This window comes from Procambarus clarkii, chromosome 37, assembly GCF_040958095.1.
Source record: "Procambarus clarkii isolate CNS0578487 chromosome 37, FALCON_Pclarkii_2.0, whole genome shotgun sequence".
Lineage (NCBI taxonomy): Eukaryota > Metazoa > Arthropoda > Malacostraca > Decapoda > Cambaridae > Procambarus > Procambarus clarkii.
The window spans coordinates 12,717,169-12,743,265 of NC_091186.1; the positions used below are offsets into that span (position 1 = coordinate 12,717,169).

Sequence of the window (26,097 nt, forward strand, 5' to 3'; positions counted from 1 at the left end):
CTCCCAAGTTCACCAGTAAAAGCGACATTGCGATTCTCAAGAGATTTTTTCAGCCCTGAGATGTCCATTATTGGCCCAAATGATTCCTTCATTTTATGTGTAATTATAGGGTTCTTCCTTTCACTACGACTACCATCATTCACACACACTTCACTTTCTTTCATTTCATCACTCAATATTTCATTTTTGTCCTCAACCACTACATCCTGACTATCCTTCACCGTTTTGTGATTTTCCTTGACCTCCTGAACGTTTAATTTAGCCTCGATGGACTCGATTCTCTGCCCCAGATTTTGGAGGAACTCACCAACTTTTTTAAGTTCAGCCCACACTTCCTTGACCATATTATTATGACCCTCTCTCTGAGCCACAGTAGCCACTTCACTCACCGTTACACTGTCACTGCCGGAGTCCTGAGTGGTGGCGTGGCTGCTTGTTGCTGGAGCCTGCCTAAGTAAAGGTGACTCCTTTACCCACGCATTCGTCCGGTTCACTGGCACTGTTTGGGGCAGACTGTTTTGCTGTGCTCCCGGTGTCTGGGTAAGAGCTCTTGCTTGCTCTGTAACATTCACCGGCCGGAGAACAGCCATACTCGGCCTCTTGCTACACACAGCCGAGCTCGCATTGTGAACACCTCCACAGTTGCAGCATCTGGGAACTATTTTCTCACCCAGATTCAGTCTGTTTCTACACACAGTAGAGAGGTGAGACTTTCCGCAGAAACGACATCGTGGATCATTTTGACATCTCCAGGATTTATGCCCCCATCTGCAGCATTTCAGGCATATTATGGGCTCTTCCACATACTTTGCTACATGCCTGTAGCCAGCCCCGGTGATGAACACTTTTTCGGGTACGTCACCTCTCACTAGAGCCACCACCTGACTCCTAGCTTCACCTTTAATAAGGTGACGCTTGGCCCACACAAATCGTTGGTCGTCGAGTATAAACTCGGGGTCCAGAATCTGAGGGTATTTATAGATAATTACCTTCGTCAGCTTCTCGTTCCCCTCCGGTATTTCCATAAGAATTCCATCGTATCCTTGCTGGGTAAGATACTCCACTGCCTCCATAGAACCTACCGTTAAGTAAGGTCTGTTTACACCTTCCTTCAGCAGGGGCTCGAACTTGCGGTGTTCTCTTCCGAGTTTGACGGTCCACAGCAGCTTCTGATGATAGGCCAGCGTGCATGAGGCAGGGAAGAGAAGCCTCCATCTCCGCTGATCCTCACCTTCCTGACATCGTTCCGTCCGTTTGTCTGCATCAGTCTCGGCGTCGTTCTTCATTCTTTTATCGTTTCCGTTAAGTGTATTACTGTCCACACTACGCCTTGCCTCCTGTCTTCTTCGTTTCTTCTTATTCCTTGACAGAACTTCTAGATACTCGCCCTCCTCGTCTGACTGGCTGCTTTCAGGGTCCATGTTAATAACGCCGTGAGAAGTAGCCATGTACAGTGATCTGGGATCGTGGGGGAATGTGCATACGAGCAGCAACAGACTCGTAGATCCCATACCAGTGATGATTAGACTTGCTAGTGCTCTGTAGCAGTCGATGGGAACGGGAAAATTCGTGTCAGTGTTAAGGCAATTTCCCGTGTTTGTACTACCGCCGCCTACGCCACCCGGAGCGAGCCAGCCACCTATAGCGGGGTGCCTGATGTATGGGAATGGTGTGTAAAGCCGGCAGTGTGAATGAGTAAGTACCTATATGTGTGTATTTCGGTGATTAGTAGTCTCTAAAGCTTGAATTCGAGGTCAAGTGTTCCGTCACATTGTCACGCAGCACCTGTTCAGGTGGAGTGAATTGTGGGCGAGGAGATTAATCACCTGTGTTGTCATCTTGTCAGTCCAGAGGGACTTAAGGTCTGGTGTACACAGACGTACAGTGTGTGAGTGTGTGGGTACACACGGGAACACAGAATATACATAGATTAGCCAAGGACTGAGAAGGTGTCCAAGTAATAAATTCTTTTATTTCATTGTGGTAATCATTTTTGATCGTCCGTGGGACGGAGTGATATCATTTCCATGTGTGGTCTTGCAGGTGTGGAATTCCAACACTGAGCGCTCAGGTATGTGTAACGCCAGTGATTCCTGGCAATGATTATTGTGGAGTGTGCCACAGTGTGGCTTAAATTTCTTGTAGTGTTCCCAGGGTCGTGACAAGTGTGATTTATATAAATATATATATTGTGGTTGCAGTATTAATTAACGTAATTTTGGTGAGGTTTGGTGAGTGACGAGGCCGTCTAGAGAGACCGCCCCCGCTCTGTCGAGTAACGTAACTCTCGAGTGTTTATCGGCATGCGTGACCGATAAATCACTCACCATGTGATTTAAGGAGTGTGAGATTCTCCTTAGTGTTCCCAATAACGTTTGATAGCTGTAGGCTACATGTGTCAGCGGTAATTATATATATATATATATAATCGTAGTGTCACGGTGCCCAGTGTTATTGTGTTATTTACTGTGTGGTGATTGCAATATATTGACCTATGTTCTAGGGGTCCTTTGCAGCAGTAAGTAAGTAAGTGTGTGCAGTATCCTAATATTTGGAAATTAAAGTACTTGCCGTGTGTGTTATTGCAAAGGGGGTTGTTATTTGATGGTGATTGTTGCTAGTGTTGAGCAATCACCGTATGTGATTGCAGTTCAGTAAAACCATTGTGGGGCAGTGTTCTAGAGGGTTCATGTCCTGTAGGTTATTTTACTAGGTTCTGCAGTATTGTCATAGCAACCGGATTGTAACGTAAATCACTGTGATTTGTTAGTGTGATTTGTCATTGTCGTGGGTGAACTCGGCTGTAGACGAGTACTTGGATATACATATATTCTCCTGGTTATCTGGTAGGACATCGAAGTCCAGTATTCAGTGAGGTGATTGCGAGGCAATTAATATAACGTAACCAAGGGAACGCCCATTGCTTTAAGAGAATTTGTTCTTTGACAATTTGAGTAACGTAGAATGCGTTTGGGTTAATTTACTTTCCTGCAAGCAGCTACGGTAGTCTCGAGGAGCCTAGCCATCAGCCAGATAAGAATTAGAGTATTGTCTGTCGTAATTAACGGTCAGTGGGCCGGGTAATTGACGTGTTTCAGGAAGTCAAAGTAATTAATCTCGATCCTTGTTTGATCGACTCACACGAAGGCTACATTGTTCCATTAACGTAACGTCGTTATCTGCCCGGAAGTACCGGCACTTGATTGACTCGTGAGAGGAGTAGCGTCATTTTAGAATAACGTAAACGTGGGGCTAATTTCTGTTATTAGTCGCCTGAATTGGTCTGAGTATGGAAGGCTTAGACGGAATTCGTACCTTAATGTAAATTGCTGAGCCAGTGTGAAAGGTTGCGTATTTTAATTGTTTAATTACTGATCTTGAGGATAGTAATTAATTACTCTAAAGGTAATCACGAGTGGTTACCGTTCTCTTAGCACTTTGGACATTGCAAATCAGAGTTTACCATCGCTGAGTGATTAGTAACCGATTAACGTAAATTAACGTAACTAGTAAAGAGATTAATCAGCTGTCTGGAAGTACAGGGATTAATGGGATTTTCTCACTGAATGCTCGACGGGTAGAGTGTTGTTTGATTTCCGCGTTACTAGTGACAGTTGTAAGAGTTGTTAATTTAACGTAAATGTTACCTTGTTATTAACGTAAATGTTATTGTGTTATTAACGTAAATCAATTGTTATTGATTGTTGATCGTCCGTGGGACGGAGTGTTAACGTAAGGATTAATTTGAGGAAGGGTGCTGGAGTTGCCAGTGAACCCATTAGTTAGTGTTGTCATTGAAAGACTACTGATTTGATTGCATTGCAACCGCCATTGCAGGGGTAGACTGCACTGAGGCGTAGAACAGTTAGGAGGTTACTGGAGACGTATTTCAGAACCTACTGTGTCATTTGTTGTAATTGTGATTATAGATCTGTTAGTTCTTGCTTGCTTGTTGATTCCTCTGTGGTCACGCTTATGTTCGAGTTAGTTCATTATGCAGTCCGAGGGGCTGGTGTCTAGCTGTCATTGATAGTGTCACAGGAAGGATTTCGAGTAACGTCATTGACATTTCTTTTGTTTTGTTGTAGTAGTTAGTACTTTATTGAATAAACTAAGTTGTTATGGTTAACACTGTCTTTTCGTTACACCCCCACACATTATTATTGTTATGTAAATGTTCTTCACACTCGACTGAAATTGAGACTCACTTTCTGAGCTTTGGATCAAATATACGGCACCACACAACAATAAATTATTGTTGTGAGAGCCCGTGACCTACTCGTTAGATTCGCTTCGGCGATTGGCGAAGGTCGGCGGCCTAAGTGGGGGGATTTCAATTTTCATTGGGGTCTCGGCGTTTGCTCGCGCCTAGTCAATTGTTCATACATGGTCCCAAAGTGAGGAATGAGCTGTTTACTACACTGGTGTGTTAGCTAAGCAAGTCCTTCCTCAGGCGACCTAGTTGAATATCACGACAGGAATAAAGGTTAAAGAATAAAGAAAATTCTTAGAAATTTTCCGAGCTAAAATTCCTTATACCAATTTTAATTTATTCCAAAACTTCTCACAAGTTAAAAACTACACAAACTCTCACAAATAGGAGGCAATAGAGCTCCAATAAGCCAGCGCTAAATCTTCAATATGAAGAATGTTGCTGCTCTCTGATTGGCCAAACGAAACACAGTAGTGACCTCTATCGGCACGCAGGTGAACCAACAAATATCTTCCTGAGTAGACCTACCTGAATTGCACCTAAGCCTCTTCTTAGGGCATACTTAGGAACCTTCGTAGCAAACCTACTTACGAAGAGACACATGGAGCTTCGTGAATCTAGGTCCTGGACCATTACTGCTGAGCAAATTACCCATTTATAGAACCCAAATTTGCTATGACTCACGAACAAAAAAATAAAATGCTTCTAAATCTCATCAAAGGTACTTGCTAAATGCTCATTAAGCATGTGGTTATAAACATATAATGTTGGTAATTAGTCTCTTTTATTTAAATTTTGTGTTAAACTTGCCCAAACATATGGCCCAGTGACTTATGATTATAATTAGACTTTATTTTCAGTAACATCAATTATTTTGGCGCTGCTCCTGTTATCGGATCTCAACCGTTGTGTTTACCTTAATATCACAAGTGCTGTTATTCTATATCAAGTCTTATAGTCTTGATATAGTCTTATAGTCTTGATATAAGTCTTATTGTTTTTCCTGCCCGAAACGCATTGCGTCATAGTGGCTTTAGACATTGTATGTACTAGCTCTATCTATAAGTCTATCAATGTTTGTATCACACCTTGTATGTATGTACTTTACCTGAATAAACATTTGAATTTGAAATATATTGTCGGTTCAATTCGGTTATTTGTAAGACAAATTATAATTTCCTAAAAAACTTAAACCAGGTACTCCTATAAGTAATGGTTAACATTGTTGCATAAAAAAGACGAAACTACAATTAGGCTTGTTATCATGATAACATTCCGTTAGTCTATGTTGTGCTGTTCGCCCAGGCTCACCAACAGTAAAATAACACTACATATCTCCAAATAAAAATAAATAAAAACTCCCCAGAAAAAATACAGATTACCCAACAAAAACTTACAAATTGCCAAAAAAAGAATTACAAATAGCGTTATAAACATTTACAAATCACCCAACAAAATAACAACTAACCGCTCAGCAAAAAAAAAAAAAAAAAAAGAAATGCTGATCGCTAAATAAAAAACTACAATACAATATGTATATCCCTCACAATACTTATGGTAAAGTGATTAGATCGAGACACCACCAATCGCCTTCTCAGACCACCTGGATAGTTATGGTCTGAATTAAAGCATATTACAGTTCCAATAATAATCTACCGGTAAACAGGGAAATGAGCTTATATATATGTCCTATACAGAGAATTTTCTCAAGTTATAACTGTATTGTATTGTAAGTCAAGGGTTTAAGTTATAAAAAGAATATGGTAAACAAGTTTTCTATTAAAAAATCTAAGGGGTACATTTTCTTTAATCTCAAATTCTATCGGACACTTAAGAAAGATTCTTGACGGTGTAGATCAACTTTCTTTCGTTGTAGGGTTTAAAAACAAATTGTCAGCTCTTGGCCGGTGGACGGGTTGGGTGACCAACGTAGCTCACTATAATCAGAGTGAGGCTTAACTAAAGCAAATTTAAGTTGCATGATAATATTAACATTCTTGCTACTTAAGTCAGGTGTTGTGATGGCCTTCCTGCACACATTAACACACACCCCGTACTACAAGAGCCAGTCACGTCATACACCTTAAACCAGTCTTATGCAAGAAATCGCCAGACGGAAGGCCATATTCGCAGCTCCAATGTGGAGTGGTCAACTCGCATACAAGATGGTACGACATTGCTTGTTATCTGATTATCAAACCCGTGTACATCGTTAGGCTATGATGTGTTAGCTTAGTTTAGGCTCTGGTTTGTTAGCTGAGGTTAGGCTCGGGTTTGTTAGCTGAGGTTAGGTTGAGTCACGCTAACTCGCTAACTCACTCACACTCGCTCTCTCTGGCTTGCTCGCTCTCGCTCTGGCTTTCTGTCTGTCTCTGTCTCTCTCTCTCTCTCTCTCTCTCTCTCTTTTCCCCCGACACTTCCGGTGGGAGTTAGCGCCAGATGATGGCACCAGGACACAGAGTGAGGGCGGCCAGGCCCCGGGGCCCGCGCTGCCCTTGTCCGCCCAGCGCTTCCGCTCTCGTCTTGGAGGCTCTTCCTGTGCTTCCTGACGCGCCTACATGGTGACGCGCTTGTGCTTCCTGACGACGAGTGAGAGAGAGAGAGAGAGAGAGAGAGAGAGAGAGAGAGAGAGAGAGAGAGAGAGAGAGAGAGAGAGAGAGAGAGAGAGAGAGAGAGAGAGAGAGCGAGAGAGAGCGAGAGAGAGCGAGAGAGAGCGAGAGAGAGCGAGAGAGAGAGAGAGAGAGAGAGAGAGAGAGAGAGAGAGAGAGAGAGAGAGAGAGAGAGAGAGAGAGAGAGAGAGAGCGAGAGAGAGCGAGAGAGAGCGAGAGAGAGCGAGAGAGAGCGAGAGAGAGCGAGAGAGAGCGAGAGAGAGAGAGAGAGAGAGAGAGAGAGAGAGAGAGAGAGAGAGAGAGAGAGAGAGAGAGAGAGCGAGAGAGAGCGAGAGAGAGCGAGAGAGAGCGAGAGAGAGAGAGAGAGAGAGAGAGAGAGAGAGAGAGAGAGAGAGAGAGAGAGAGAGGGAGAGGGAGAGGGAGAGGGAGGGAGAGAGAGAGAGAGAGAGAGAGAGAGAGAGAGAGAGAGAGAGAGAGAGAGAGAGAGAGAGAGAGAGAGAGAGAGAGACTGAGACTTTTAAAAGTGTATGATTCTAGTGTACGTACTCACCTATTTGTGCTTGCGAGGGTTGAGCTTTGGCTCTTTGGTCTCGCCTCTCAACTGTCAATCAACAGGTGTACAGGTTCCAGAGCCTATACTGGGCTCTATCATATCTACACCTGAAACTGTGCATAGAGTCAGCCTCCACCACATCACTGCCTAATGCATTCCTCTTGACAACTACTCTGACACTAAGAGTTCTATCTAGAGTCTCCATGGCTCCAATGGTCACTCAATTTCCACCTGTATCCCCCTAGTGTGTGTGTACCCCCTGTGTTAATCTTTCTTTATCTACCCTATCAATTCCTCTGAGAATCTTGTACAATGCGAGTTTGAAGCACTAGGTAGTAAACTATGTGGATGAAATTAGGTACTTTTGGTTTTACTTTTGAATAAGGGGGTAGGTTGGACAGCTTTTTAATTCGTTAGGGAGTGAGTTCCATAGACTAGGTCTCTTTATTTGTATAGAGCGTTTACACAGATTAAGTTTGACTCTGGAGATATCAAAGAGATATTTATTTCTGGTGTGGTGATTATGGGTCCTATTACATCTGTCAAGGAAGAGTTTTAGATCAGGCTTTGTATTTAAGAACAAGGTTTAGTACATGTAAATGGCACAAGAGAATGTGTGGAGTGAGTGTTTGTTCGAGTGTTGTTTGTAAACAAAGTGTGTCATTGTTCTGATAGCAAATTTTTGCTGGATGATGATGGGCTTGAGGTAGTTTGCAGTGGTTGAACCCCATGCACAGATACTGTATGTAAGATAGGGATAGATTCCTCTCCTCTCATTATACTATGCGCTAGTTAGGAATATAATATTTGATTTTATAAAGTATTCCGACAGTTTTTGAGACTTTCTTGGTTATGTGATGTATGTGGGTGCTGAAATTGAGTCTCTTGTCCATGTATAGGCCAAGCTATAAGAACTTTCCATTATTTTTATTGCTGATGTTAACATTGTCTATTTGGAGCTGAATTGCATTTGTTAATTTGCTTCCAAATAAGATGTAGTAGGTCTTTTCTGTTTAGTGTGAGTTTGTTGGTTGACATCCATAAGTGGACTTTTTTTTTAGTTTATTATTTACAACATTATTTAATGTGTGTGGGTTGGGGTCTGAGTAGATGAGGGTAGTACCATCAGCAAATAATATAGGTTTAAGAATGTTAGACATTAGGCAGATCATATATTGATGTATATAAGAAATAGGAGAGATCCTAGGATGTAACGCTGAATAAACGTTGATATAACGCTGAATAAACGTTGATGTAACGCTGAATCAACGTTGATGTAACGCTGAATCAACGTTGATGTAACGCTGAGTCAACGTTGAGTAAAGTTACTCGAGTTTTTATAGCCGGGTGGACTTAGTAGGCTTTTACATTGCAGAGGTAACGGGACCCATATATGCCTCTAGTGGGTGCTCTGTGATCCCATGGATCCACCCAAGGCCACAACATCCAACACCAACGTCGAATCAACGTTCAATTACTGTTGATAACGTTAATTCAACGTTGAACTGACGTCACCTTGGGCACTGGTTGATAATACTTAGACGCTATTCTTTGATAGTCGCAACAATATCTAAATAAAACCTTGGGCTATGCCGTGACCAGGATTCGAATCCTGAAGGTTAGCAGTCCCTGTGGTGACTAAATGGGTACTGCTGGTTGTTCAACAATTTCACAGGTCGGTATTCAGGGGGGGAAATTAGGATTAAAGATCCATGCTCGAAACCTATGCTTGCTAGTGTCTTTACTCTTCATAGGGCTCGGTGGCCGTGATCGTATAGTGGTTAGTACATTGCGTTGTGGCCGCAATAACCCAGGTTCGAATCCTGGTCACGGCAGATATAGCCTATGGTTTTTGATCGAACAAATTCTTCTAAAGGTCAGATTTGACACAAACAAGAAGCAACAGTTTCAAGCTCAACAAGCCACAATGTAGGACGGAGAACTTGAGATGCTTTTTGACCCACAGGGTTAAAAACCCGTGGAACCGCCTACCCGCCGAAGCCGTAAATGCCAACTCTTATATTATTAAGTCGAACTGGAAAAGATCGTCAAGGCAAATTGGGGGTGGGGAGATCTTCGACAAGCAGCCGGCTTCCTGTCCTCGTCGAGGGTACTAGTGTTAGTGGCCCTCAAGTAAATATAGAATAGGGTAGCAGCACATTGCTGTGTGTACCTAAGCTTGATATTAAAACAAATAATTAAACATTTTAAAAACCACTTTAGCCTATGTTGTTAGTGACATAATAATAGAAATTCTTACGGCTATGTAGGAATCAGGTACTCTTTAACTGCTGGGTGAAGAGAGGCTTCAGTTAAGCATTGGCGCCCAGTCAATCCTCCTGGGCCAGGATACGAACCCAGGCAAAGCGCTTGCAAAGCGCCGGGCGTCGAGTGTCTTACCACTGCGCCACGGTGACTGCACTAAAGAAGGTTCGACAATGGATTTCTTATATTAAAAGTTAACCTAAACCAATTCAAGGAAAACACACTTGACCACACATACATTATCTAACAGATATGTAAAGTTTTACCATTCAGAACTCGAGGTGGGTGTTAAACGTCTGTGTACGATTGGACAGTCTTCCCTGCCAGACTGTCAACACCTCCAGCTGTTCCCCGTCAACACTGAGACTGTCAACACCTCCAGCTGTTCCCCATCAACACTGAGCCTGTCAACTTCTCCAGCTGTTCCTCGTCAACACCTCCAGCTGTTCCCTATCAACACTGAGCCTGTCAACTTCTCCAGCTGTTCCTCGTCAACACCTCCAGCTGTGCCTCGTCAACACTCCCAGCTGTGCCTCGTCATCACAAACTGTCAACACTCAGCCAGTCAATATTATCCTCACACCTGTCACAGCCTCTCCACCTATGGAGTTTGAGGACGAGTTTTACCTGGAGGAAGATAAACTGTGAGTATACAGTGCTCCCGTCCACAGTTGGCCTGGCCTGGGGTGAGGGGGGGGGGGAACTGTAACTGTCAGGTCGTGTTGGTGGTCGAGGTGTACCTTAGGGTGGACTGTAAGATGCTTAGGCTCTTCCTGATGAGTTTCATAGGAGCGACAAATGAATATGGTCAAGTTAGTGAAGTTATATAGTAGGTGGTTAGGTCAGGGTTAGTTGGTTAGATATTTCGGTGAAGAGGGTCCGTCTAATTATCGCAAGCTACCACAAGCTACACAAGCTTCACAAAGCTTCCTGGCAATACGTTAGTAATGAATAAATATGATAGGTTAGGCTGACCTAACCTAACCTAACTTAACCAAACCTAACCTAAGCGACGCTTGGATCGTTGACTTGATTTGGCATCACCAACTCTTTATTTTCGTCTAATTTCTTTATAAAAAGATACTTTTTCAGATTAAAATTGTTTTTTCGTGTTGTACATTCAGCACCAACATTATAATGAGTAAGTATATCATATTTATTCATTACTAACGTACTGCTAGGAAGCTCAGTGAAGTTTGTGTAGCTTGTGGTAGCTTGCGGTAATTAGACGGACCGGGTGAAGATGTCGCTCCTATTACCCAAGTGTTCCTCATTGTTAGGTACTCTTTTTTTTTTTTTAAGTAGTCTTCCAGCTTAGTGCCTTCTTTTGATAATTTAGTAGGATATGAGACATCAAACCATTAGTAGTCAATCTTGTCATTCACGATTCATATTTACTTGGGCTGTTGGCTGTGTTGTGCTATGGTCTAGTGTTTGGGGGTATGGTCAAATCATATACTAGACATTGTTTTGACAAAGCTTGTTTTCTGATTGTCTAAACCACATGTATTGTTAGGTTAGGCAGTATTAGGATAATTGAGGCTGTTAGACTTGATTAGGTTAAGATTGGTTTGCTTTTTGGGTAAGGTTACACAAGGTTTAAAATACGTCGTCGAACAATCGTGTGTACTTGGGACTGTGACTTATATCCTACTTATTATAGGTTTTGCGTGTTTTCTGCTTATGCTATGACATTAGTAATAAGATTTCAATTATTTGTATTACAGTAATTATTTGGTTACCAAATTTTTTCAGATCTGCATTATACCATAATGTGATAATAGATCACAAATTTAACTACCATAATTACCTGCAGATATGACATATTAAATATATATTGTATTTACATTCATGAAATTACATATCCTCCCTACTAAACCACCTGAAAATCACATTCATTAAATGTATGATGAAATATGCTAAAACGTTTTTACCCACAAAACAACCTTGTAAATTAAGTGTATCTTGTATGCCAGCAACTATGACAATTTTAAAAAATGTATCAAAGTAATTTTTTGTGCCGTTGTTTTCTAACATAGTTCATTTCCTAGGTAATATGCAGCACTAACATACAGGCAGTGATGGAATGGGTTTTGGGAACTAGGTATATACTTGCTAAGGCTGTATTCAGGATTTATGCTTGGGGATCACAAGAGATCATAATTAATCATCCATAATTATAACAAATAGACAATTAATTTTATTAGTAAAAATGTGGCAATGGATAGCTAATGAATGCCTGTTAGTACAGAAATGGAACATAAAATACTTAGAAATTGAGTAGTAGGTACTGTATATACCATTTACCCACATACCCTTCCTCCCCCATTTCCATCACTGCATGCAGGTTAAGAACGAATTGTGATATAAAATTATTAATTTTGGCTATTGACTTGTGATTCACCGGAGCCTAAACGCTTAGATTGGGTTGAAAACAAGGCAAGGATGTAAGAGTGTCTTGTACAACTTGGCTAAACTCTTACACTCACTTGGTTAACACTGTTCTCGGTGCTCCTGCTTCCACCTAGGATAAGTAAAGTTTATCAGGTTGTGCCTAGCTGAAACTTTGCCCGTGGTCGTACCTGGTACAAATCATTCATCAGTCTCTGCATCAGTCAAGTATTTGAGATCCCTTTCTATATACAGTACTGTATAATACATACATAATCTTTTAATGTGTACTGTTCCTTATTGTAGTTTTACTTTATAAACTCTTCCAGTGTTAGTTTTCAATTTGATTTTAGCAATTTTTGTGGATATTAATTATATTCCCTCTAGCATGTTGTAAATATACAACTAGTTTGCAAATATCTGACCAAATGAGCAAGATGCCTACTTATCTCAAATGGCATGTGGTGTAGTGTCCTTAAATTTAAAAAATGGGCTGACTTGTAGCCTAAATGCTGTTCTTGTCCCTATACTGTACCTAATCGGCAACTTAACTTATTCATATACAGTACTGTGTATGTGTGTGTGTGTGTATATATATATAATATATATATACTGTATACATACATAAATAATATTTTCTGACTGGTGTGAGATCTTGGCACAAGTGCCAAGATTTATCTACATGCTTACGTACCGAATGCCATTTGCAAATTAGAAAAACTGATTAAAAAGAAGTGTGTGTGAAACTGCTCATTCTTTGACTATTTGTTTTATTCATATGTTGATCTTATTCATGTGATTTCATTTGGCTTCTCATTTTTAGTTAGTATTCCAGTATCAGATTCCTTTGTTACATACTGTGTAAATGCATGTAGTGAAATTTTTTTAGCAGTATAGAATGAACAATGCTTTGTTGCGTATTGGTATCAGTATTGCATGACCACATTTCAGTGCAGTATGTTCTCAGTTATTTAGGATCCTGTTACTGCATCTGTGTAGTATGATTCACCTCTCTTTATTGTACTCCTGTTATTCACACTGCAAAGTCTAATGCAGATGGTTATGCCTAATATATATACACTGTAAATTTTAATACATACACTGTAAAATTTAATAAATACAATGCAAAATTTAATGAACATTATGAAGCTTAATACACACTGTAAAGCTTAATACTGTATTCACAATGTAAAATTTTGGATTGTACTTTACAAATGACTCAACTACAAATGACAAATGACCCTTTACAAATGACTCTCAGCTACAGTAAGTATGTTCAAACTTTTATTGAACTGCGTTTTGTGGTCTTCCTGTGTTTAGATCAAATCTGTCTAGAAGCATCACCAACATACCGCAAATGGATAATTTATCAAAATTTAAAAAAACTTAACTTATTCTAGGTACAGTATAACTGTACACAAAATTACAAAAATTATACATTAATGTTAATTTATATTAAAAAACAATGTTTTGGTTGCACAGCACATTAAAATTAATGAATGCATCCAAGTGGTTGACTACAGCTTGGACGAGCATAGCCTCAGGATGTTTCTTTGTAATGAACAGAATGGAAACTGCATAATTAAGAGTATACTGTACAGTATGTTGGTAGGGTAATGCTACCATTGATTTTTTTTTTGGCATGCTTATCTAGGGTTCATGTAGACACTGTAGCCTACTAGTGAGGGCCCACCCAAAGCTTACTAATGTGGTCAAGAAACCCTCCTGGACTGTATGAGTATTCCTTGGTGCCCTTGTGGGATCCTGAAGATTTTCCTATACAAGAGGACATGGATACTTATTGCTCCCTATTAGAAGATCGCATGTATGTCATTGAGTTCTCGTTTGTTATTGCTTCTCTTATTACTGCGGCTTTGGGTTACATAATTGCTTGCATGCCACGAAATTCTGCAGATTTTTCTTGCTACCTTAAATTTGCTGTTCAAAATTGCATTAGCTATTTAGAATGCTTTAATGTCAATTTATTAAGATTTTTTTGAGTTATTGACTATGTATTATTGAGCACTAATGGCAGCAGTATACCTTGGTCACCTTAGTCCTGTAGTGGTATATCTTGTTCACCTTAGTCCTGTAGTGGTATACCTTGTTCACCTTAGTCCTGTAGTGCTATATAGCCATAATGGCTTGGTGCTTTCTCCTGATAAGTCCCCTTAGTCCTGTAGTGGTACCTGTACAGTATGCTTTGTTCACCTTTGTGTTGTAGTGGTATACCTTTTGCACCTTTGTGCAGTAGTGGTATACCTTCTGCACCTTTGTGCTGTAGTGGTATACCTTTTGCACCTTTGTGCGGTAGTGGTATACCTTCTGCACCTTTGTGCTGTAATGGTGCTGGAATAGTTGTTGTGCTATGTTCATCTTAGTAATGTAGTGGTATACTATGTTCACCTTAGTAATATGTGGTATACTACGTCCACCTTTGTCCTTGTAGTGGTTTGCCTTATACATCTTTGTCTGTAGTGGTTTCTCCTCAACTGTACTGTGTATTAATCCATGGTTAGATACTGCTTCTAAGCTCTTACTTTCAGGTGCTCCCTTGTGTAGGATCCCACTGTGTCCTTAGACACATAGGATGTGCAGCGAGTCAGGGCAACCTGCAGAACTTTCAACCATTCCTGTAGGGTCATAATGTGATGAGGGAATCGCTAGAAAACTAATAAATCCAGCCCAGAAATAACTGTTAGTGGTCAGTCTATAAGATATATTGAAGCCCTTTGAAGTCCTCTCTTTGCATTATAGATGACTGGCAAATAAACGTTTTCATTGTTAGCTGGGTTGAGTGGTCACCCACACCAGTTACCACCAGGTTGCAGCACTGCAGCACTCCTCATAGCTCCAGAGTCAATCCAGCAACCCAAGGCAACTCACATACTTGCAGATCATTTCTTCCTCCCTCAGGCATTCTGTGGTGCCTTCCTGTTTACCTCCTGCTGGGCAAGGGGTTAGTTCAGCTTCCCTGTGGGAATTCAGGGTGGGCTCCTCTTCTTTCCCTGGTCGAGGTTGTTGCTCTGAGGTTGAGGATTATTACTGGTGCTTCTCTGACCCCTAGATGGGCTTAAGCCGGCAGACTGAAGGGTATTTGTCTAAGAAATATAATTACTGTAATATACTAGGTATGGACCGCTAGAAATAGGGAGTAAAGTGCTAGATTTTGTTCCCCCTATTGTTACTGACACATAAGCACGTGTGCATATTTCAGGGCAGACAATTGAAGGTACTGTAGTTACCTTTGCTGCTATCTTCATTGCCGTGTCCTGTAAAAACATGCATTATGTGCTTGGGGCGTTTCACTGATATAGTACAAGTACACTGTACCTGTGCAACTAGGTACCTACCATTGCTCCCACACACTGGCAGCTGGGTTGCCAATGTATGTTTAACTTGGCCTTCTTCTTCTTCTCTCTGGCGAGTTTTCTTCGTCCTAGTGACTGAGCTGGTGCTTGTCTGCTAGTTCTTTGCAGCTTCCTTGGTATGGAAAGTACCTCATTAGGCTCCACTCTTCAGAATAGGGGGCATTTTTCCTTGTTTGTTTTTTGTCAATTTATATACAACTTACAAGAGAAAGGTGCCATACATAAGAACTTGGAAATAAGGCTTTGAGGCATTATGAAAACTCCTTGGTGACTGGTGTGGGTGATGAGGCAGCTCAACTGGTAGTTATTCATTTGGCAGTCGCTTGTGATTGATACATAATCTTCTTAGATCGGTGCCTTCTTTTGGCAATTACTTGTGATTCCAAGTACTGTACAGGTTTGAGAGGGTTTGATTTTCTATGTATGGTTTGGCGAGGCTTGACCCACTCAGTAAGAATCCTGGCAAGGTCACCAATTATGTGGCAATGTACTCTGCCTTATTAGGAGCTGATGTTTCACTAGAGAGCTCGACATACCTTCTACGCCTTTTAGTGCCGTAGCACTCTCGCTCTCTAGAGCTCCTCTCTCTGCAGGTCTTACTTCTCTCCCTCTGTGCCACTCTTCACCAAGGGGAGTAGTCACCTTAGTCATCCATGGAGTAGAGTTCTGACTGAACCCAGTTTTGCCCCTGTAATTACCTAAGTGTAATTACCTAAGTGTAATTACCTACCTACCTTGAGGCTACCTTGAGGTGCTTCCGGGGCTTAGTGTCCCCGCGGCCCGGTCGTCGACCAGGCCTCCTGGTTGCTGGACTGATCAACCAGGCTGTTAGACGCGGCTGCTCGCAGCCTGACGTATGAGTCACAGCCTGGTTGATCAGGTATCCTTTGGAGGTGCTTATCCAGTTCTCTCTTGAACACTGTGAGGGGTTTGCCAGTTATGCCCCTTATGTGTAATTACCTAAGTGTAATTACCTAAGTGTAGTTACAGGATGAGAGCTACGCTCATGGTGTTCCGTCTACCCTGCACTCTTTGTCATATAACACTTTGAAACTACTGACAGTTTTGGCCTCCACCATGTGGTGAGTAAGGTAAGCCAGTCACTCCTATGTCTTCCTGTTTGTGTGCCTGCAGGCAGGAAACTTAAGGATCAACCAAGCCAGCTTGCCCGCACATAAGAATACTGTATATCCTAAAGGTTGCCAACCTGACCTGCACTCACCTGCTGCCAGATAACTTCATGTCCAGTGGTATTTATATTCGTCCAGTCCGGCACTCATTCAATAGTAAGTGGTGCTCGGTAACCCCAAGAATAACACATACAGAAATGAAGGTGAGGAAATAAACACCGTGCATAAAATGAATTACATACTGTATGTTTATTCAAATGAGGCTACAAGTCACGGGCCGTAAAATTCTTGCTTATTCTATTAGATGGCAACACTCCTCACATTAGTCAATGACAATAATATGACAACACTGCCATTTCCACATTATGAATTATGAGGTTACCCTTTTCTGTAACCATTTTCTACAACTTATGAGCCTCTTATAACATCACTCAAATCATATTCAGCTCACTGGATCTCTACATAATCAATAATATAATATTAGAGTCACTGGCATAAAAGAATAACAATTAAATTCGCACAATGTCCGGCCTTACTCCTCACATGTGTTCTGCCTTGTACCGTATTATTTAATAATGTGCTTCCTAGCAACAAGGGAAAAAGGGAATGCAAAATTATCTACCTTATACAATGTTCCTGGAGCTGTAGTTCCTGCTGGTTGTAGTAGCGAAGAGTAGCTCCTAAGGTCTCTGCGATGTCTAGGTTGGGTTTTCCCCGTCGTTGATTTCCTCATTAGGTGGTCGACACGTTGCGCCGCCACCTCACACAAACAGGCATTCTCCACCACGGAGATTCACCACACTCTCCTACTGGTCCTCTGGGGGTTTCCTTGAGTGGGAAACCTTGTCCCTCCCAAGGCGCACTGCCATTTTAATGGTGGCGCCACTATCAAGCCTCTTTTGAAATATAACTTAAAACATAAATTACTCTTCTTCATGGCATCTTGCCTCCTTTAAAGAGTTACAAAATGAAACGAGGACTTTTCTAGGTATTTAAAAGGCAAGGAGTATGACTTAAAGATGGGAGAGTAGATGACTAGCTGGACACTAACAATGAACCTCTGACAATTATATCTAGGCTGGATTGATTGATTTCACCAGTGCTTTTCAGCCCATTATGGTCTTGATGGGGGATGTTTAAAATTTCCTTTGGCACTGTGCTGTGTGTCACCTTATTTAAGAGACATTCCATGTCTAAAGACACAGCAGGATCTTATGTGATGGAACAACTAAATGTTAAAACTCAGACAGGAGCTTTTCTATTCAGCTTGAAGCTCTTTCTCTAGGTGCTTTCAGTTGGTAAACTTAAATTATTGTATTTGATTGCTTCAAGTTTTTTTTTTGTTTATTTTGAAGAAAATTAAATCACATGTTTTCATTATAATTATGGAGTATAGCATTGCTTTTCTTTCAGTATGTTTACCTCTCAAGAGAATCTTGCAATTAATTTTCAATTGAAATTCTATTTACAATATTCTTCAACTGTGAACAAGATAAATGCTTCAAGTATTTAAGAGCCTTCAAATATTTAAAAGGTGTAGACAAAAGTCACACAAATTAGTAGTGGGGCTGGAACAAATGCGCAGAAAACCCACATGTTAGAAACACGTGCCAGTAAAGTCACCATCTTTTGATCCGTTCTGTACTTGTATCTAATTAAAATGGCAGGTTTAATTTTATGGTGAGGTATTGAATGACCAGTGCTTTGCCTTGGGCCTAAATTTACATTGGAATTTTATCTCTACAGAATATCAACAATCTTTGTTTTCTATGCGGGGGAATTGCCCTAAATATTTTGAAATATTACATGGGTATATCTGTTATTTTACTAAATCTTGCTCCTATTTTTAGTCCCGAGACTCGCATAACATCAGGGTCTCCCATCAGGGAGAGACCTGAGGAGAGGGAAGAGTGAGTAACCCTTGTACAGGTGGTGTTGAACTCCAGTGTGTTGTATTTGATGCTACAGCTTGTACAGTATTTATCCATTTATATTTGCAGAATGTAGTACGGATGTACGTAAAAACACACACATACGATAGTAGTGAAAGTATCTGTTACGATTGTGACAATCAGAAATATGAAATCCTCTTATGTTTTCCATTATGTTCATATTAGTAACTTAAAAATGAGGAAATTATATATCGTAGAATAATCTTAACTGTAAATTGTTGCATGCTGGTACTGTATATAAGTATGATATCTATTCCATTCACTTGGATTGTAAGGGGTCTCGAAGCGTGGACCCCACGTGTGTGAGGTCGTAGCACTATCAACTAGGCTATGATAGTGCTACGGCCTCTCACACGTGGGGTCCACGGTTCGAGACCCCTTACAGTCCAGGTGAATGGAATGTTTATTTCCACGGAAGTGTGGATGGCAATTTATGTGGTATCTAATTTAAATAGCTTTATTCTGCCATCCTGATGAACTTGTAATTAAAGTTATAATTAATGCAATGATATGGGTTAGTATTTTTTTTTTTTTATCTTCTGTGAACTTCATTAGGGAAGTGTTCATGGCCTTTCCATAAATGAGATCAATCTTGCGTTGCTTGAGAGTACAGGATTCATTTGTTTGTATGAATCTTGTTCAACTGCACACGTGTGGGTTTACTCACAGAAGGGCGAGTTTACCCACATGAGTGTTCACATGCAAGATTTATGCAACTGAGGCACATAAAGACCATTTTTGAAAGGGCTGTTGAAAATACTAATTTTTAGATACACAATTGTACTTTTTTAAATTAAAAAGTTATACATTTCAATAAAATCATGACAGAAGTAAATCACATTCAGTACCAGGGTATGTTGAGGTCAACCAGACTCACAACTTGTTAGACAATTAATGCACAACATTGCTGATCTCAGACACATTTATGATAGGCTAAGTTTGGTAGCTTAAGTTCTGATCACTGCATGAATGTGTGATGTGACAATTACCAGACAAAATGCCTTGAATCTTGCCACGCCATGGTCCAGGGCACGCATCAAGAAGGTCTTCTGCTCTCGGAGTGTAATGAGGTTTCTGAAGTTTTCCCATTGGAGCCATCGAAAGAAGAATGCTACAATTTGAAATGCACCAGGACAAACTTGGACAAAATGAATAGACTGGAACTTTTTTGGTGTAGGACTGGGATGAAACCCTTGTCCTGAGTAACCCCCAGATGTGCGCCTTAACCCATAGACCATGATATTCTAAAAGTTATCGCAGGACACTGGTTCGATCCTGTCCTGTTCCAAAGATTTTCTCAAGGATATATCATGTCATTGTGATTTCATTGCGTATAGGTTAAATGGATGAACCCTATACAAGACCGAGTCTTGCAACTGGATCTTCACTGAAGAGAGTTCATTTGACATGATGACTGGCAGATAAATTGAGAAATCTGTTGGGGTGTACAATACATTCAATTATGATGCCCCACCTTTAATCCATGATATTCTTAACCCATGGTTCCCAGATGACATTTTAGATAGTATAAGAGATTTATAAATATGACTATTTGGCATCTTGTTGTCAGGGACAGAAAGCCTATGCATAGGGTTATCGACGTCCTCCCCCTTGGCCCATGACCGACCTCGCCCAGAATTGCAACCAACAACAATTGTCTAACTCTTGGGTACCTATTTACTGCTAGGTGAACAGACATGTCAAGTTAAAGGCAACTTGTCCGACTGTGTGTATCCTGCCCGATAATTGAGCCAGGCATCCTCGGTTGTGAACTGAAGACATAGACCACCGTGCCACAGGGAGAAGATGCACTCTTCTAACTTCTAATGCTGAGAGAGGTGCTCCAAGATGAGGAACTTTTTTTTTTTTTTTACTGGAGTAACAATGCTGTTTGTTATCAGTAGTCTGTACAAGATTTTCCCAAGTTATTACAAACATCGCTCGTGCTTTGGGTAAATACAGATGGCTGGTGGAGCGTACAAAAAATGTAAGCCACTGATATTATGTTGTAAGTGAACGTGCCAGTGGTGGAATGTTCACCCTAAACCTGTGTTACTGTTAATGTTTTATGAACATGAAACTTTCTATCTTACTCTCTTAACTTTTACTGTTGTTCGAAGGAATACAACTTTCTATCTTGAGCTATGTTCCGTGTTAGTCATTGCCTGTCTGCTTGGTGTTGGTAACTTGAGTCTGATGCTCAGATAATTATGTGCTATATTGTAATATTGTTGTGTGTGATAGTGGAAGGCTTGTAGTGAAAATACAGAGAGGTTGTGTTAGTACTGTAGTTTTAAGTGATTTTTTAGCATATCATTGTGGTACACTGTAATAGGGAGTCATTTTAAACCACAACAAATATTTTGTGTAGCTTTAAGGCCCTTGTGTATTGTGTTTTTTAATAATAATGTAGTATTATATAGTAGTATTATATAATTAGAGTTTTCTAATTATAATGAAATGAATTTTTTGGGGTCTTAAAGGGTGTGGAATGTGGAGAAATCTGTATTTTGTTGTTTATAGTAGCATGAGGCTGTGTTGCTTTATGCAGTTGAAGGTGTCAGTTCCACTTTGACGGTATGTTCCGTATCTGTGTGTGATGCTTTTTTGTAGATTTCTTTAGGTATTTTCATATTCTTATAGTGGCATTTTTTCTTAGTCTACTGTCTTGTTATCCATATTCATTCAATTGAAACTTGAATGAAATAAAATAGTTTAATTAATATTCAAAGTTTTGGTAATATGCAGTATAACTATATTGTAGTTTGTTAATACAGTACATATTAATGTAGCATTGATAAATATATTTCAGTAATAAGAGTTGAATGTAGCTAGTGGAGTTTGTCATGTTTTTAATTTAATGTTTCTATTCCAATTAAGTTGTCACATATGAATGTAATTAGACACTAGTTCACTGCAGACTTTACCGTAATTATAAAGCTGTCTAAAGAATAAATGATTTTTTGCTCTATAGCATTTAGTAGTTATACTGTTAACCTCTATTCTAATTTTGTCTTGTGTGATATTTTCACCCATTTTTACTTTTTCTTAAGTTGGCATTGTGAAGTCTTAACTTCCTAAAAGTCAGATGTGCTTAGGGAAAATTAGGAATCTGTACAAGGTGGCATGCAGTCAATATGTGAAACACAGACTGCGTATTATGATGTAAATGTCTAACTTTCTAAAAAAATGGGCATTTTACAGTTACATGGCTCAAGTAAAGACTTAATATGGGCTCATAGACCATTCAAAGGGCATTGTGTTGGAGCATACAATCAGAGGCAACATTGTGGCACAATTAATAAAACCTCGCTACACAATATGAAGAAATGGAACAGACTACTGTATTTTTAATCAACAGACTAGAGTTTGAAGTTTAAAGAGAGTTGAGATGTGCTGTGTGTTCCTCTCCAAATACTGTGCATTTTCTGCCATTGGAAACAATAGTTTACAAAATACTGTACAACAGTCACAGTTCCTGTGTTAATAGAGCCATTGCTGAGGAAACTAGCCATTAGGTGAGTGACAACGAGCACAGATAACTTAGGGAGAGATACAGAGAACTACCAGTGGAAGGAGTGTGTTCGTGGTAAATGATAAAGTGAAGACTATTAGGCGAGTGGATGTTGGTCTATTGGGGATATTTATTTATGTGTGTACCAAAATTACAAATAATTTACACATGTGAAAGAAAACCTGATAAATCCAAAGATAAGAAATACATAAAAAAAAATTGCTATAAGGTGTAATGTCATTGAGGAGAGAGAGAGAGAGAGAGAACGAGAGAACGAGAGAACGAGAGAACGAGAGAACGAGAGAACGAGAGAACGAGAGAGAGAGAGAGAGAGAGAGAGAGAGAGAGAGAGAGAGAGAGAGAGAGAGAGAGAACGAGAGAACGAGAGAACGAGAGAACGAGAGAGAGAGAGAGAGAGAGAGAGAGAGAGAACGAGAGAGAGAGAGAGAACGAGAGAGAGAGAGAGAACGAGAGAGAGAGAGAGAACGAGAGAGAGAGAGAGAACGAGAGAGAGAGAGAGAGAACGAGAGAGAGAGAGAGAGAACGAGAGAGAGAGAACGAGAGAGAGAACGAGAGAGAGAGAGAGAGAGAGAGAGAGAGAGAGAGAGAGAGAGAGAGAGAGAGAGAGAGAGAGAGAGAGAGAGAGAGAGAGAGAGAGAGAGAGAACGAGAGAGAGAGAGAGAGAGAGAGAGAGAGAGAGAGAGAGAGAGAGAGAGAGAGAGAGAGAACGAGAGAGAGAGAGAACGAGAGAGAGAGAGAGAGAGAGAACGAGAGAGAGAGAACGAGAGAGAGAGAGAGAACGAGAGAGAGAGAGAGAACGAGAGAGAGAGAGAGAGAGAACGAGAGAGAGAGAGAGAGAACGAGAGAGAGAGAGAGAGAGAACGAGAGAGAGAGAGAGAGAGAACGAGAGAGAGAGAGAGAGAGAGAGAGAGAGAGAGAGAGAGAGAGAGAGAGAGAGAGAGAGAGAGAGAGAGAGAGAGAGAGAGAGAGAGAACGAGAGAGAGAGAGAACGAGAGAGAGAGAACGAGAGAGAGAGAACGAGAGAGAGAGAACGAGAGAGAGAGAACGAGAGAGAGAGAACGAGAGAGAGAGAACGAGAGAGAGAGAGAGAACGAGAGAGAGAGAGAACGAGAGAGAGAACGAGAGAGAGAGAGAACGAGAGAGAGAGAGAGAGAACGAGAGAGAGAGAGAGAGAACGAGAGAGAGAGAGAGAGAACGAGAGAGAGAGAGAGAGAACGAGAGAGAGAGAGAGAGAACGAGAGAGAGAGAGAGAGAACGAGAGAGAGAGAGAGAGAGAACGAGAGAGAGAGAGAGAGAACGAGAGAGAGAGAGAGAGAGAACGAGAGAGAGAGAGAGAGAGAGAACGAGAGAGAGAGAGAGAGAGAGAGAGAGAGAGAGAGAGAGAGAGAGAGAGAGAGAGAGAGAGAGAGAGAGAGAGAGAGAGAGAGAGAGAGAACGAGAGAGAACGAGAGAGAACGAGAGGGGGTGAGCACGAGAGAAGGGGGGGTGAGAGAGGGGGTGGGCATGAGAGAGGGGATGAGCGCGAAAGAGGGGGTGAGCTCAAGAGAGAGGGTGAGCAAGGGTGCGGGAGCGTGTGAGAGAGTGCGAGCGAATGCGTGCAGAGGAGCAGGCACCCAGGTGACGGCAGAGAAAATGTGAGAAAGCCTGTCAACAGAAGGTAGGGGAGGGAGGGAGACTGATAAATTGAAAGGGAGGAGGGAGCAATCAGGTTGTAGTTGGTTCCTGTTGCTTGTGTTTGATAATAGCATAGCAGTGCTGTGTTTTAAGTAAGGTTCCCCGAGTTAGTCCTCTACGCATGACACCAGCCACACCCCAGGCTTTAGTTGACCTTTTCTCAGCCTCGGTAAGCGACTTTGCAAATGACTTTGGACATGGTTTTATAAGAGAAGACATGGCAAGTCAATCTTAATCCATCACTGACCATTTGTCCCCCTAAAAGACAAAAGCATCGAAAAAATCCACTCAACTTTCTCAGAATGTGACCATAGTGATCACAAGAACCAATTATCACTGCTAACTATAGAATATTTACAAATAGCAAGTGGCACCAAGTGGCAGTATTTGCTATCACAACAGTGTTTCCAACCTTTCAATTTGCCTAATTTAACTTGCGGAGGGGAAAGGGGGGGGGGAGACGATTGGAACATGCTACGGCTCTTCAAGTCCCGGCTGTCAACCTTTAATAGACTGGTGTTTAGGTTTGAGAGCCTGTTATGAGGGTGTGAGTGAGTGAATGTGTGTGAGAGTGGATCTCTTTGGCCATTTGATCAGTTTACTAGTTTTGGGCTAAACACAGTGATTAGTTGGGCATTGCTGATCCAGGTGCGAAGTACTGTAATTGAAAATTCACGTTTTACGAAATGCCAGTATAGTACATTAAGTTTTATTTTGTGATTTATCCACATTATTATGAACATTTTTGTGAGGAGACTGCATAAATAACAATGTAACTTTGTGGGGTAAAAATCATTGGATTATTTATCACTGTTTATGAAGAAAAAACCAAGCCAAGACAAAAAACATATTGCACTGCAGTAGTGAACTACAGCATACAGATTCCTAAGTTTGCCCTATGTATATATACCCCAACGGGCAAAACCTGGTCGAGTAACATTTAAGCAACGTTGGATCAATGCCATCAATATTGATTCATTGTTACATCAGTGTTGTTTTCCAAGATTTGCCTGGGATGGGGGTTGGGTGTAAAGGTCTATGTCTAGTGTTGGTGAACTTGGTGGGAAGTGGTTCATTGGTTATGTAGTGGTGTGTGTGTATGTGTGTCTCACTGTGTCTGCTTGGTTTCTTCCTTCATTGCTTCCCAAGACCCAAAGACAAGGAGAGTCACACAGGAAAGGAGGATGAGGAGGTTAAAGAGGAGGACGAAGATATTAGTGAGAGGGAGAGGTTTTTGTATGGATTTCGAAGTGAAAATAAAATGTAAGTAAAAGACCAATCTAATCTAAGAAGCCATGGTACCTGTGTAGAATTTGTATTTGCCTTGTAGACGACCAAGTATTGCTCTTACATCAAATGTCATTCCTGTGTAAGCAGCCCAGCCCACTGTAGAACAGTCAACTTCAGGAGTGAGACATTTTAGTTTTGAAAATTGTTTTAACGTACGTGTTTTTCATCCTGCTGTATTTTAAGTACAGTATTTCTTTCATGAGATACAATAGATTATACAGTATAAGGTAAATTATCTCACAAGTTCCAACACCAGTCATCTTTATTAAATTACTTAATATCATTAAAAACTTGTGCTTTTCTGTAGCTATCATACAGTACTGTACAGCAGACTTCAGATTTTATGCTGGGATGCGTTTTTTGAATTTCCGTGTCAAACTGAACCACATAAGTTTGTTAGAGGTCCACTGAAAATCTGGAATGTATGTTATCAGGGAGTGGCATTGTAATGCAGCAGCAGGTGAGTCTCTCCACAGTAGCACTGTGGGCACTGAGGGCTTAAATAATGTTCAAAACTTGACCACTGACCCCCAGATACCTCTGGTGGCTATGTAACACCAGAGGTGTTATTTAGCCCAATTCAGGAGACCTTATATATCTTGAATTGCTCCATACAGTTTCACACATGTTTAAACATCCAGCTATGTTTGCTTTTTTCCCATACATCTACTAAGACACCTATACACAAAGGTGACTACAAAATCAATTGAAGTGGCAGGCTGAGCTCAGATGCACATTCACCCAGAACCCACGGTGAAACTCAATCTGGCCACACTGCCTTGTTTCTACTGAGCTTCTTGAGCTTTGTTTCAATTTCATCTTGAGACAACTCTATTTACCCTATGTTATTCTCTGAAATTCGTATTGTGTCTGGTACTCGGAAGACTTCATTTTGCACAATCATACTTTAGAACTGTTTGTTTAGTGTTTTACACATTTCCTTTTAATTCTCTGTGAGTCTGTTCCCTATTTCCTGTCTGACTTTTATCCATTACCAGCAGTTTGCTTTTAATTAATTTATAGAATAAGCCGTTTTACACTTGCCTGCAATCCCCTTCTCAAAGTTTCTTTCTGCCTAACTTCTCCCTGCCTCGTAGTTATTTTTTGGTTGTTT

General features: G+C 40.8%; 1 protein-coding gene and 1 non-coding gene across 6 annotated transcripts in view; both read left to right on the forward strand.

Moving 5' to 3' along the window:
• The first annotated feature begins 9,138 nt into the window (after positions 1 to 9,138).
• Positions 9,139 to 9,210, forward strand: TRNAH-GUG (transfer RNA histidin (anticodon GUG)). The gene has a single exon. It is a non-coding gene; the product is annotated as a tRNA-His (tRNA).
• Positions 9,211 to 9,947: 737 nt separating this feature from the next.
• PICK1 (protein interacting with PRKCA 1) overlaps positions 9,948 to 26,097 on the forward strand; it is a 36,444-nt gene continuing 20,294 nt past the window's right edge. The window contains exons 1-3 of one of the 5 annotated variants that reach the window (XM_069337138.1): positions 9,948 to 10,079; positions 10,164 to 10,284; positions 24,843 to 24,956. In XM_069337138.1, coding sequence (XP_069193239.1) covers positions 10,244 to 10,284; positions 24,843 to 24,956 — 155 coding nt within the window. In that variant the 5' untranslated portion in view covers positions 9,948 to 10,079; positions 10,164 to 10,243. Of the gene's footprint in view, positions 10,285 to 13,685; positions 13,857 to 24,842; positions 24,957 to 26,097 lie in introns of all 5 variants that reach the window. The other 4 variants (XM_069337141.1, XM_069337139.1, XM_045754478.2 and 1 more) reach the window with 4 other exon arrangements.